Here is a 13,663-nt window from a genome sequence, read left to right as displayed (position 1 = left end):
GGTGAAGAAGCATTCATAAAGCTTTTAAGTCTGTTGCTGTTGGCTTTGTGAGGGCTTTCTTCATCATGAGCCTGAGTAGATCTATTGTCTTGGACATGGAGTGTGAACAAAAGTGATAGTGCTCACCAGGCACTTGGTTTTCTCAATTCTACTCAATTCTAATTGTAACTAATGAAAAGAATACTACATTTTTAGGTCCTGGTTCCAGGGAGCATTTTAAATAGAAGTAGCCTCCAGCACTGTTCAAAATACAATCTAAATAATGCAAGATTGTTAGCAGAAAATACAGCACTATTAAATAACACCAAGTAATGGACAACTATTCAAAGTCATTATTCTTGATTAGCCTGGATCGTTATTACTGAGCACATGTGACCTTATTTGCACTCAGTAATACTTGTAGTCATTCAGGAAAGTTAAATAATCATTACCGATTAATTGCTATGAGTGGTTGTATCTATATTTTCTGAATTTATAGTGCTGTATTAGGAAGCATTGAAACTTTCCAAATATCTTTTGTTTTCTTCCTAACAAAAAAAGGTAACCCTTTTCAAAAGCAAGTAGCTTGGGAGAAAGTTGACTTATGTTCCCTAAATCATATAAGTATTTCTGAAAATCCCACCCACAATGATGCATTTTTTCAGTCCAGAGAACTTTTGCTTCAGGTAAAATAATAGGTTTTGTGCAGTTTGTGAGGATGAGACTTTTTTATAGCCTCTCAACTGAAACACTCCATAGCAGTGTGCAAAGTGAGCCTTTCCACTCTGAGGTGAGGGACAGAGAAAATATCCACCAATTTTATCACATAAATGTACAAGTGGTATTTTGAAGAGAAGGGAGTAGGAAGGGGCAAGTCTGTGGTTCTGCCAAATGTGTAACACTGATGATGCTGAAAATGGGAGGTTTCTGAAGATTACCTGTTGATTTGCCTCGCAAATACCTCTTTCTGTAAATACCTGCTCATGGCACACCTTTGACAAGAAACCATTTGCACAGTGTTTTGTCATCGCTTGTTTAGCATGAAGCTTAGAGTTCTGATGAAGTGTCCCTATAGACTTTTTTATTCTCTTCCTAACTACAGGCTCACTTGACAGTGAATGTTGAAACGTTGGATAAGAAAAGATTTGTTATGGAGCATGCTGGATTTTTTTTTTTTTTAAATGAAAAGCATTGTCATAAGTCTAATTGGAGTGAGTAAGTAAGTGTCAGGGTTTGACTGATAGATCACTTTCTGGGTGTACAGGGCAGTTTTTGTCTGCTCTTGCCTCAGCTAAACCAGTTTGCAGCAGAGCTGCGATGGAAGAGGTGGTGGCAAAGCAGCAGTATCTCCTGCAAGAGCTCTCCACAACTCCCTTTGATACGAGTAACCGCCCAGCACTTCGGTTTTACTCCAGGCTTTTTTGGTTGTGGCACAGTCAATTAAAATGACAAAATGATGCATGATGGGAGGAAGAGCCTCATTATATTGTCACTTGTACTTTGTAGCTTGCCATCACACCTAATGAAGGGCAAAAGCTGACAGTCTGGGTTGCAACGATCCTGTGCAAAGTGCAAATGTTTCAAAGTAACACCAGTTTGGGTTTTTTTTTTATTGTGTGCCTGATAGCTCTGTTAAAGATGCAAGTCTGAAGAAATTTCATTTAATCCTGTTTTCATGATTGTGAGGCATTGGAGCTAGGCTGGTTGTGTTTATTCTACCCTGATATTAAGAAAAACTAGATGTAGCTCTCAATCTGCTTGCCTGGATCTAACTCTGTCGGGGTTCTTTGGTGACAGAGCAGGCAGTGGTTTCAAGTGCTACAGGACTACATTTTTCAAGATTTTAAGGCCAAAATGTGGCCATGTAACCACCCGTCTGACTTCTTGCACCCCTGCAGTGGGTGCCTGTGCCGCAGGGCCCCTCTGAGGGAGCTGAGGGGCTGCCCCAGGCTGGGCACAGCTGGTTCTGGCTGGTTCCGGCCGGTCCCAGCGGCCCCACCCAGGGCACGGCTGAGCCCCTCGGCAAGGCAGCGGCCGCCATTAGGAAAGGGCCCAACGCTGCCGGGTAGCCGGGGCTGAGGGGAAGAGAGTGAGAAACAGCCCCAAGACACCGAGGACGGGGCAGGAGGAGGGAGGAGGCGCTCCAGGCCCCGAGCAGAGGCTCCCCTGCGGCCATGGAGAGACCCCGGGGGAGCTGGTGTCCCTGGCCAGAGCTGCAGCCGTGGAGGGACCACGCTGGAGCGGGGGAACGTGTGAGGAGGAAGGAGTGGCTGAGAGGAGCCATTATGGACGGACCATGACCCCCCATCCCCACCCCCTGCACCACTTGGGGAGGGAGAGGTAGAAGAGTAAAAAAAGGAGGTGAGGGGAACGCGTTGTAGCTTTTTTGTCTTTCTCACCATCCAAATGTATTTTAATTTGCAATTAATTAAAATAATTTTTTCCAAGTTGAGTCTGTTTTGCCCATGACAGTAATTGGTAAGTGCCGTCCATGCCTTTATCTCAAACCGTGAGCTTTTTCATCTTATTTTCTCCTTCCCATCCTGTTGAGGGGGAGTGAGAGAGCAGCTGGGTGGGCGGCTGGCAGCTGGTCCAGGTCGACCCACCACAGTATCACATGCTTTGGGATTTATATAGCAGTTCCTTCAGGGGGAGGAATTCTTCCTGCATGATGTGCTTTAACATCCAGCACGTAACCCTTCTTCTCAAATGTATAGCACTGCATACTGGAGTGAAATCTCCTGAAGGTGGGAGAGAAAGAGGGAGAGGAGGAGTGCGTGTGACACGTAGAGGAAAGAGGACAGTGTATCCTGACCAACATTTGAGGTGCCAACAGGTTCCTGTGTTCATAGACTTGTGAGCTCGAAAGAGCTGCTGTGCTGGGTTAGATCACTTGTCAACAGAATTTCTACAGGGTTCTTCATAATAAATCAGAAATGAGCCTTTACGTTTTCTAAGTCCTCCGTGTTGGAAATCCACAGCATGACAGTCACTATTTGACTATGTCATTGAAGTGTTTGTGAAGATGAGAGCTTAACAAAGAAACTTACTGTGCTGAAACAAACATGGTAAAAATGAGATAGGATAAATGAAAACATCTTTCTGTCCCTGCAGAAACTCAACGTATTGCATGAAGGTGTCCATGTCCTTGACGGTAGCTGAGAATGAATCTGGGCTTTGCTATAACAGCAAGATCAGATATCTGGAAAAATCAGAAGTCACTAAGAGAAAGACAATCTCCTGTCCTGATATTGAGGATTACAAAACAGCCAGTCAAGAGCCGGATGTGGTGTGGTACAAGGTAACTATTGCTGTCTTATTGCTATTGTGCTGAAACTATACAAAACTTCCACTGTTTTTAGTCTGAGGCTCAGAGACAGCCTTTTCTGAGCCTGCAGTGGTTTGTGACTGGTCTGGAGGATGCTCTCTCAGTATTACAGAAGTAATACTAAAGTGCAGCAAAACTACCCAGCATAGCCATTGTCCAACAGAAATCAGCATCGATGAGGATGTTCTGTGCAAGAGATGATATGACTTCTCCAGCAGCAGTACCACATTCCCAAATCACTGTGCCTCTGTACCAGTTTCCATCTTGGGATGTCTTCCTACCTGATACTGTAGTAGAAACAAAGGGAGGCAACCTACAATGGAGCCAAAGGTGTATCAGCAACAGTAGTGCTACCCAGTTAATTTTTATGAAGTCTGTTGGGTAATTTCACCAAGGCTTGTTAATTTTTACCAAAGTCTGCTGGGTAATTTCACAGAGATGCATTTGCTTCTGCTGTGGTTTATTGAGTAATTTTACTGAGGTCTGTTAATTTTAACTGAGGTCTGTTAGATGCTTTTACTACTCGGCAGGTAACTCGGCTGGCTGTACCTTCTCCAAGGCCTGTCAAGTATCACACACCACTTTTAGCAGAAGATGTGTTTCTGTAGCTCCTCAGTAAAGCATCAGAATGACTAAAACGTGTCAGGTACCAAGACTGTAGCAACGTCTGGCAAATTTTACCAGTTGTCTGGACTTGGATCAAAGTCTGATATTTCAGAAGCCCTTGATTATGAGTTACTGCAAGAACCAATGGAGAAGAATAAAGAGCTGGCAGTCGGAGGGAACAAGAAATAGGTGGGCAAGAGGAAGAGCTCAGTGGGGTCCGTGGAAGATAGAATTTGTATTGTGGGGATAAAGGCAGAATGAGTTTAGGACAAACTTGGTTCGGGTAATGAAGACAGAAACATACAAACTAGTTAAATCCTAAATATTGAGTGCTTGATTTGCCAACTTTAATAATAACGTTCTTTAAAGATAGTTATTTTATATGAAATAAGTAATATGTGCAGAGCTGCAGATTTTTTTCCTCTTTAGCAGGTTGCATCAGAAAAGAGCAATTATAAAAGTTGTCATCTTTTTCTCTTTTTTTAACAGAAATCTCACATATTCTATCTTATAGTAACAAAAAGTATGCCATAACCCACTGTTAGTATAAACAAAGCTTTTATTTCAGCCGTTGAAGCTGTTTTTCTCAGCATATGGGTGTATATCTTCAGTGCTGTTCATACATAAAATATGTATTCAGTGAAGTCTGAAACCTTGGAGAAAAGAGGTACCAGAGGGCTGGTTTTGCCCTTTCTACCTAGGTATTACTGAACAGCAAATCACTGAAGATCTCATTTGTTTGCAAGAACACATTGCAAAAATAGTCTGGCAGGAATAATCTTCAGCTGTCATGGAGCAGAAATCAGTCTAAGGAAGATGCATGTACAACCCCACATCAGTGATGCTTTGTGCTGACCCAGAAAGGGAGCGGAAAGGTCTTTGTTCCATATACCCACACGTGTTATCTGGGTTGTGCACACAGGTTGTGTGACACCAGGCTGGAGTGTGACAGCTGATTGACAGGTCGTCACCGTAGTGGAACTGAACAGAATTGATGTGGTTGGATGATAACAGTGAGACAATCAAAGTCGACAGCCTTTAGTCTGGCTTGGTAATGAAAAGAGACATTAGTGGAATAACCTACTACATATACCTCCTTATCCATAATTAACAAGAAAGTGCTATCGGTTCAGTTTGTAGATGACACGTATGTTATCTGGACCTGAGTTGGGAAGCTCAGTAACAAGAAATGTCAATATTAATGTTATGCAGAAGGTCTATGTGTCAGGTTATCCCTTGAAACTTACTCCTCAAACAGGGTTTTGGAAAAATATTCTAGAGGGCATTATGGTACTAACTGTTAATAGACGTCTGCCTATTCAAAAGAGCACAAGTCGAGTTTCTAGAAAATATATAATTACTTCGATTTCAAAATAATATGATGAGTCTGGGGTAACCCCTATAAACTGCATTCTGGCCACTTTCTGAAGAAGCCCTGTTTCTAGCCACAGCACACTGGATCCTCAAGTTTTCCCCCTCTACCTTTGTGATTGAGTTTGACATGTACGTGAAGGTATAATCAGCCATCTTCTTGTGTAAATCTGCTCCAGAGGCACTGGGGGGCAATTCCTTTTCATTGTGCTGAAATATTTAGAGTGGATTTTCATCCAGGGGGAGAGCATAAGTTGTCAAAAATAGAAGAATAGATAAATATCAGGAAGTCCTCAAGATTCGTTCTTTATACCTTTAGCTGAAAAGAGAAATCCTTGTGTTCACAAGAACCTGCCAGTTTGCTGGTAGTTGGGGAGTTTGGACTTGTGTGTGATGAAATACCATCAGACAGGATGGTGCAAGCCCACCCTGTGCAGGACTTGCCCTGCCTTCCAAAAGGCTTTTCTGTGTGGAGGGATTAATGAATCTGAGCCAGTAATTGCATCAATTTACAGGGAGTTAACTGTAATTTAAACATGCTCTTCAAATAATTATGCCTGAATAGATTTCCACGTGCACACCCGATAAGTAATGAAACATTTGCTGTGAGGATTTGTTTTAGCAGTAGTATGAACTTCACTTCTGGCTAGAATTACACTACATGAAATACTTATTTTTAAAGATTTCCACAATTAATGCTATTGATATACACACAGCTCTGTTACACCTGTTAGAACTGTTTTGACAAGAAGTATAAGGATTTTTTTTTAAATAAATACATGTGTCAAGACATGATTGAATGAATGGGATTTAATGGTAAGAGCAGTTTCATGAAAAATCAACTGGCAGAGGAAAGAGGTATATTACATCTAGAATGCGGAGTCTTAATCCATTTTCGCCATCTCTTCTACTACTGGGTTGAAGGAAGGGCTGTGAAAACAATCAAAATATCAGGTGAAGGACAGGTAGTTGTTATCTACCCTACAAAAAATAGAGTTGTTGAAGTGCTGCCACTTAAATTTAAAGGAAGATAAAAAGAAGCATAATATTAGGGGGAAAAACTCAAAAGCATTTAAGATGTCTAAGGAGAATAAATAAGCTAAAAAGAAACTCTCAGAGTCTTCTAGCAGGTAAACATGGTGCAAAAGCAGAAAAGAACAATTAATTGGTTAAACAAGCAACAGTGGTACAACTGAGCACTTACCTTTTGAGAGAAATTGGCAGACCTCTGACAGTAGAATCTAGATTTTCACAATATGAAGACTAGTTAGATTTTTGTTTAAATTGGTTTGTTTCTCGGCCATTTTTGTTGCTTAAAATACAAATGGCTATGATTTTCCAGCTTTTCCTCCTTTTAGCTTTTAGTTTTGTGTATTGAACTAGTCTGTGAAAAACAGGCAGACTAAAAGGGGCATTTTCAACATATGTTTAGAAAGCCTGCATAGTCAGTAGAAGAAAAATTAATTAGCTAAAATTTGGGAAGGGAGGGCTTATAAATCATGTTTAATATGAAGTGTTTTAAGTAGATACAAAAAGAAGGAATTAGGAAATTAGTGGTACAATTCCAACAGAACAAATCCTCTCTGTAAACCACACTAGCACAAACATTGTGCTAAGTCCTTGATCTCTGTAGTAGTAAAGATGTCTCCCTTCTTATTACAAACATGTAGTATATAAAAATATGAAGCGTATGAAAATGTATCTTCTATCTCTTTGCTCCCATACTTTTTAAAATAAAATAGAGAGTATAAAACTGGTAACATACGATAAGGTCTTTCAGTGCTGCACTGAAAGGGTGCATATCTGAAATATGCTTACTTTGTGTATTCTGGGAATTGTATTCCTTCTAAATTAGGATTGAACAGAACTGAATCATATTCTTTGCCCAGTGTTCAGGTTTAGTTACTCCACGTAGGAGGTTGATGTACCTTTAAATAGGACTAAAAAATTGCGTGCAAATCAGAAAGGATTTAATGGCATTTTCCCGCTCAGATCTGTGTCCTGCCTGAGTCTCAAGCTATGTCAGTGCAATTTAGTAACAAAAATAAGATGATGATTCTTAGCACAGCAGACAGGATTGGGATTCTGATCACTCTCTGTCATCGTTGTTAACTTAAGTTCACGTGCAAGACAAGGTTACACTTTCCTTACAACTATACTTTGGAAACAGAAAGATAACCTGAACACTGTTACCTGCAAGAGTACTGCACAGTTTCAGAATTAAAAATCTGACCACGTTGTAACTGAATTTGGCCTATTAGGGATAGGGATAAATGCTTCAGTGCTCCATTTTCAAGTGCAAGGCCAACAGCTCACAGTCCCATCTTTTTATTTCTTTATTATTATGCTTTAATTTATAATCTGACATTGTGGATTTGGAATGTGTATGGAATCCCAGGAAAAATTATGTTTGTGTCATTCTGATCTCTCGCTGTCATACAATATATTTGCATGTTAATTTCTTCTGTGGTTGTTTTCATAAGAGAAAGCTTTGTTCTGTTATGTTTGCTCTGACGCTGCTGTTGCAGATCTGAGCTTTTTACACAAATCTATGAAGTTGCTGAGCCTGATGTAACTGCTGCAAGATTGTTAGTTGCAATCTGAGAGTTTATTCCATGTTGCCACCTTGAGCGAGGGAATAGAGGGGCATTAAAGGTACTCGGGCCTTATGTTGCTTTGTGTGCTCTGGGCAGCTAGAGCCTCCAGAACTGCTGGGAACACTGAGTGTTTTAGAGAATGGAGAAAAGCGTGATTTTGTTTGCAGGCAGAGCAAGTCATTGAGAGACAATAAATACATAATCTTAAGGTACCATTTTAAAGAGACAATGATCAGGTTGTGACTGTGCTTTTAATTCAGAGCATTCCAAGAGGTATTTCAATCATGAGTACCACTGACATGAGTGCAAGGATACAACATGTTAGGAAAGGGAGAGCCTCTTCTTGCACTGTATCACACACTATACAGGAGGACTGAAATGCTGTTCCAGTAGGACCACAGTTCATAGTGATGAACCTAAATCTGCCAAATAACAGCTAATGTCTGCCTGGCAAAGTCAGTGAGAGTTGCAGGCCATCAGCACTGTGTACTCCATCAGAGGACACACATGGGGGTGTTACTACAGTGATGGGAAAAGGCTGAATCAAAGCTCATCAGGTGCCAGAGAAAGAAACCAGGCTTCCTGAATTCTCTTGCTCACAAAACTGCTGTTGTTCTTCCTGTTTTCTTCTGTTGGTAGATGGTTCTAGCCTGAGACTGTGTGTAAAGTTTGCCTTCAGGCTAACTCTTAGCAGATGCCCTTACTCCCTTCAAACAGAGATGCATTTTAATGGTCCATCCTAAAATAGAGGTCTTGGCAGTTGTTCATCATGAAAAAGAGAAGATACTTAACCATTGCTTCAGGGCACCACGTATTATACATGGCTGATGTGATACAGTGGGAATTACTGAACCTTAAAAACATTTCTGTTTAATTTCTGTCTTCAAATTAATTCCAGTTTCAGATCTCTATGCTTTCTGAAATTATATTTGAATTTGAATTGCAAAATATATTGAGATGGTTGTTTACTTATGTATAATACTGAAAATCTGATCAGGCAATGCTGTCTTATGTCATGCAAGCTGGGTAATTTTGGCAATGGGGTTTTTTTCTGCAGGAATGTAAGCCAAAAATGTGGAGAAGCATTGTAATTCAGAAGGGAAGTACTCTCTTAATACAAGAGGTCCAAGAAGAAGACGGAGGAAATTATACCTGTGAACTAAAGTATGAAGGCAAGCTTATACGAAGAACAGTTGAACTGAAGGTTACTGGTAAGAATCTTTGTTCTATGTCAATAGAAAAAAAATAAGCTTTGAAATAATAAGAAAAAGTGGTTTTCACATGTCAGTGGATCTGTTTGATAGAAGTCCAAAACAAATCCCAATAGCCAAGCAGTCCCAAACTAGGGGAAATTTGTATCAAGAGCTGATAAAATTTTGCAGAAGACTACTTCTACCTTTTGCTCTGTACAAAACCTGGACATGCTGGTTATAAAGCAAAAGGTAGAGCAGACCTAAGTCCTCCCTATATGCTGGAAGTAATTCAGACTTCAGTTTTGTCTTTGGTGCTAAAGAAAGGAAAGGTTGACTGAAGCTTTAAAACAGGTTTTGGTGACCTTTGTCCTAGAATAAAACACAGCCAAAAGAGACATCTTGAGTCTTTCTTCTTTTTTTGAGTGATTTTTCCGATTTTTAAAGCTTTGGTTTAATTTATGATGATCAACTTCTCTAGTCTAGTGTTTGTCTTTAGTGAAGAGTGTGGCACAACCTATTCCAGGAATGAAGTTTGGAACATTGGACTGTCAGAGGGAAAGTCAGCTGCTTCTCAGGAGGTCATACATTGTATGTTTCTGAGTCCATGTAGTAATCTACTAGAGAACAGTATTTTTCTGTCTCTTTTTGTCAGGTAGCAGAAATGAATGGATAAAATAGTATTTGCCTACCAATATATTCCTGATCCCTTTCCATTCCACTATGCAGTATGACATCTATAATTATTATTTTCCGTCACTGTCTGTGGAACTTTGCAAGTATCTGAAAACAGTTGAGGTTTTTTTGGCCTTTCTCACAAAACCATATAAACAAATGGTTGGGTATTTTCGCATCTGTGTTTTGACATACTGATTAAAGTGGGATCATACTTAAGGCAGTGACAAGTAGAATTCTGCTTTCTTATATTAAACTTAATTAGTCCATATGATATTTCTAATATGTTCTTGAGATACAGTTCCTCCCTTTATTTCGAGTGAAATCCATTTTTCTATTCTTATCATTATTCCTCATTTTAAATGAATTCATTTCCCTGTGTGTCAGATTCATCTATCATGTTATGCTTTGTTGTCCATTTTTGACCATGGACAGGTCTCTAAAGTATGGGTTTGACCTACCTGACCCCAGACTGTCAAATGAAGATATAATACCCGCTTGTGGATAGTTGCTCTCCTAGGCAGCATGCTGGTCTTCAACCAGAATATGAACTAAGTTTAACAAAGTGAAAATGAGATGCATCTAATTCAATTCCCCATGATATATATTCTTTAGATAACAGGTATTCTATGCTCTTCCTCTCATCATGACCTTTCTAGAACTTATGTGTTCTCTTCATTATTTGAACAGTGTGGTATGTTCATACTTCACAGTTTAATGAATTTGTCCTAAACTGACTATAGTATGTATTAAAGGTTTTTTTATTAAAATGTTTATGACCTGAATTACTAAAAATGTAAATATGGAATATGCAAGTGTTGTCCTTTTTGCAAAATGCTTGAGAATCAAGAGATTGTTACCCTTGTAATTCAGGGTGAAATTCATGTTAAATTAAATTTCCTTTAGTTTATAAAAGCACATATGTTAGTAAACACCTTTTTTGGATTTAAGTGTTTGGGAGACATATGTGATGTTGTGTGTTTGCTGGTTGAACCTCTCTGGATATCTGGAATAGGCTAGTAAGTTTATGTAGATGATGACCTGAAAATACGGGTTAGAACTACGAATGTAATACATAGAACTATGTAAACGTATTATCTTATAGCTTGGTGCTTCACCAGGTTTCTTTCTCCTGTTTCTGTTTTGTTTCAGTTTGTGAATTTCATATGCATGTGGGTTTAGATCTTTATGGGGGACAGGTCAAAGAAAACTCATACAACAAACAGGAGAGGATTACTTGTGTTTTGTGGCTGGCCATGTCAGGTGGGGGTCCTGAGGCAGATCAGATCACAGGCTGGGAGCAGGTACATGACATACTCAGGGACTTTGTTGAAGAATATGTCTCATGGGAGCCAGAAAGAAAACCACACACTGGTGTAATTTTTGGCACACTCAACCTGAGAGTTGGCTTTCCCTGGGGCTGGTGCAGATGTAGGTTGGAGGCACCTCTGGAGATCATCCTGGCCAACCCCCAGCTCAAGCAGAATCAGCTACAGCAGGCTGTCCAGGGCTGTGCCCAATCAGGTGTTGATTATCTCCAAGAATACAGACTCCACAACATCTCTGGGTAAGACTGTCACAGTGTTCAACCACCCTCACAGTTGAAAAGATTTTTCTTATGTTTAAACAGAATTTCTGTTATTATAGTTTGTGTCCCCATTTTGCCTCTTATTCTTCCACTGGGCACCATTGAGAACAGTCTGGATCCATCTTCTTTATACCTTCCCACCAGATATTTATACACATGGATCAGATCCCCATGAGCCACCTTTTCTACTGACCAACCCCCCCCAGCTCTCTCAGCCTCTTCTCATATGATAGATACTTCAGTCCTTTAATCATCTTTGTGGCCCTTCGCAGACTTGTTCCAGTATGCCCATGTCTTTCTTGCAGTAGGACTGGTAGTGCACTGGGCCACATTATTCACCTGTCTGAAAATTGAGTTCTCATCAAAATACTGTACCAGGAGGAGCTTGGGTAAGACCAGAGCTCAGACTGCTGAACCTGCTGGTCTTTATAAATCACTGTTAGCAAATACTGCTGAAGGCTCACCAGCAAAACTGTGGTAGAATTGTCTCTGCTAGCCTGCAATGCAGATGTGGAGAAAAGGATCTTGCCTACTGTTTTCTTCTGCAGGAACTTTCTAATGCTGTTTCTATTGCTGTTACTTATTAATGTGCCTGAATTGACATTTATTGGCAAGTGCCTGAGTTCCTCTAACAATACAGATTTTGAACAGTGAGACTCTGTTGGCCACTGCTAGGAGCCATGGTAACCTGAAATTGTTATTAAAGAGTTATTCTGAAAGTGAAACAGGCAACTCCACATCACCCTCAAGCAAGGAGAGCTGCACTGCCATGGTGAGAGAGGAGCTTGGCTTAGATTCCCTGTAGTCTAACAGGCCTTCGCTGAAGTACACAATACTTGAAATACCAGTTAAGTCAATTAAGGTATTTACTTTGTCTCTTGATTGTAAGACAAGGATCTTTCCTTTTCTTTTTTAACACTGCATCAGATCCAGTACATGAGGTTTTTAGTCCTTTCTGGAGATTCTGGTAGTTACATAAGTGGCAATATGAAATAACTGATATTCATAGGTAAATGCAGTATGAGCATCTAAAGAGTGAAACTTGAAATCAGAATAAATGCAGTGCTGATGTAACAGAAGTTGGAATAACTGAAAGCCTCAGGAAAATTTGAAGGTGCTGGAGCCAGAAGCACCATTTTAACTTGCTGTTGGAAAAGGTAATCAGAAGAGTTAATGATATCCAAGACTAATGCAGCAGCTTTACTGAAGATGTGATCCCACAAGGCAGCCTGATCAAAGTTAATTGCAGACAAGAGCAGTGGTGGACTATGTGAAGAATGACTATGCATTTGGTATTCATATTGGTGTTGCTTAAGCATTTATTTTAAGTAGTCTGCTAGGTGAGACTTTTAATTGGGGTCAAAGCCCATGTCTTATTAGTTAGTTATCCAGCGATTATTTAAGTGAACTTCCAGTGAAGTCATTAGAGCTATTAGAAGGTGCTGCCTTAACTCCCCGTGCCAGTGTCAGGGCAGTTGCCTGAGTGGCTGTGGCTGTGCGAGGGAGCTACAAGCACAGCATGTGCCAGTCCCTGGGCATTGCTTTCCTCAGATCCAGTCTTGCCTTCTCACTTTAGCAGACCCAAACAGAAGATCTCAGTGGCTCAGTTAGAGGTAGAGGGGAAGTTCCTACTCTGTTTCTTCTTCCTGTGACTAAGCAATGATACTAGCTACTATGAGATAATTTGTAAGGAAAAATCTCTGGAGTCATAGATGGAAGCTGAAAGCTGTCAACACAATGCCTGGCCACAGTAAGAAAGGCAAAGAGGTGTGAATTGTGTTAGTAGATGAGCAGAACACAAAACAAACAGGTGAAATGGCATTTGTAGAAAGGGGTAGTTGGACTACACATGGAGTACTGTACATGACTGGCAGTGTTATCGTATGACTTCAATGGTTAAGGTACCGGCTAGTGTGGTTAAGATGGTAAAAGGCTTCAGAGTCTATAGCTCTTTGGGGTTGTAAGGAAAAGGCTTACAGCCTAGAATATATTTGAAAAATATTTTGACACAAGGTATTTATAGGGACAAAATACTGAGCTACAATATAGCACTAATGAGCAATGCCTAAATCTTGGTGTTTGGGTGCATTTAACAATAATAGCTTGTCAACAAAACAGCTTTTTCCTCACTAGTTCTTCATGGGTTTGTTATATTATGCAGACAGATGTGAAACAAGTCTTGTCAGCCTTTTCTGCTGAAGAAACACGACAGCATTATCTCTTAGCAAGTAACATGTAACCCTTAGTCTATGTACATTGGAGGTTGGGAAAGGGTGACCCCCCCTGAGGAGGGAGCAAGCCCCGCTCTCATGGGGTGGCCCAGGTATCC

At 40.3% G+C, this 13,663-nt stretch overlaps 1 protein-coding gene across 2 annotated transcripts in view; it reads left to right on the top strand.

Moving 5' to 3' along the window:
- IL1RAPL2 (interleukin 1 receptor accessory protein like 2) overlaps positions 1-13,663 on the top strand; it is a 392,967-nt gene that overhangs the window by 212,835 nt on the left and 166,469 nt on the right. For both annotated transcript variants that reach the window (XM_074834976.1, XM_074834975.1), the window contains exons 4-5: positions 3,094-3,280; positions 8,939-9,092. In XM_074834976.1, the coding sequence (XP_074691077.1) occupies positions 3,094-3,280; positions 8,939-9,092 (341 nt within the window). The remainder of the gene's footprint in view (positions 1-3,093; positions 3,281-8,938; positions 9,093-13,663) is intronic.

This window comes from Strix aluco, chromosome 10 (genome assembly GCF_031877795.1).
Source record: "Strix aluco isolate bStrAlu1 chromosome 10, bStrAlu1.hap1, whole genome shotgun sequence".
NCBI classification, from domain to species: Eukaryota; Metazoa; Chordata; class Aves; order Strigiformes; family Strigidae; genus Strix; species Strix aluco.
The sequence above is the reverse complement of the archived record's forward strand: the minus strand, read 5'-3'. Positions and strand labels throughout refer to the sequence as shown.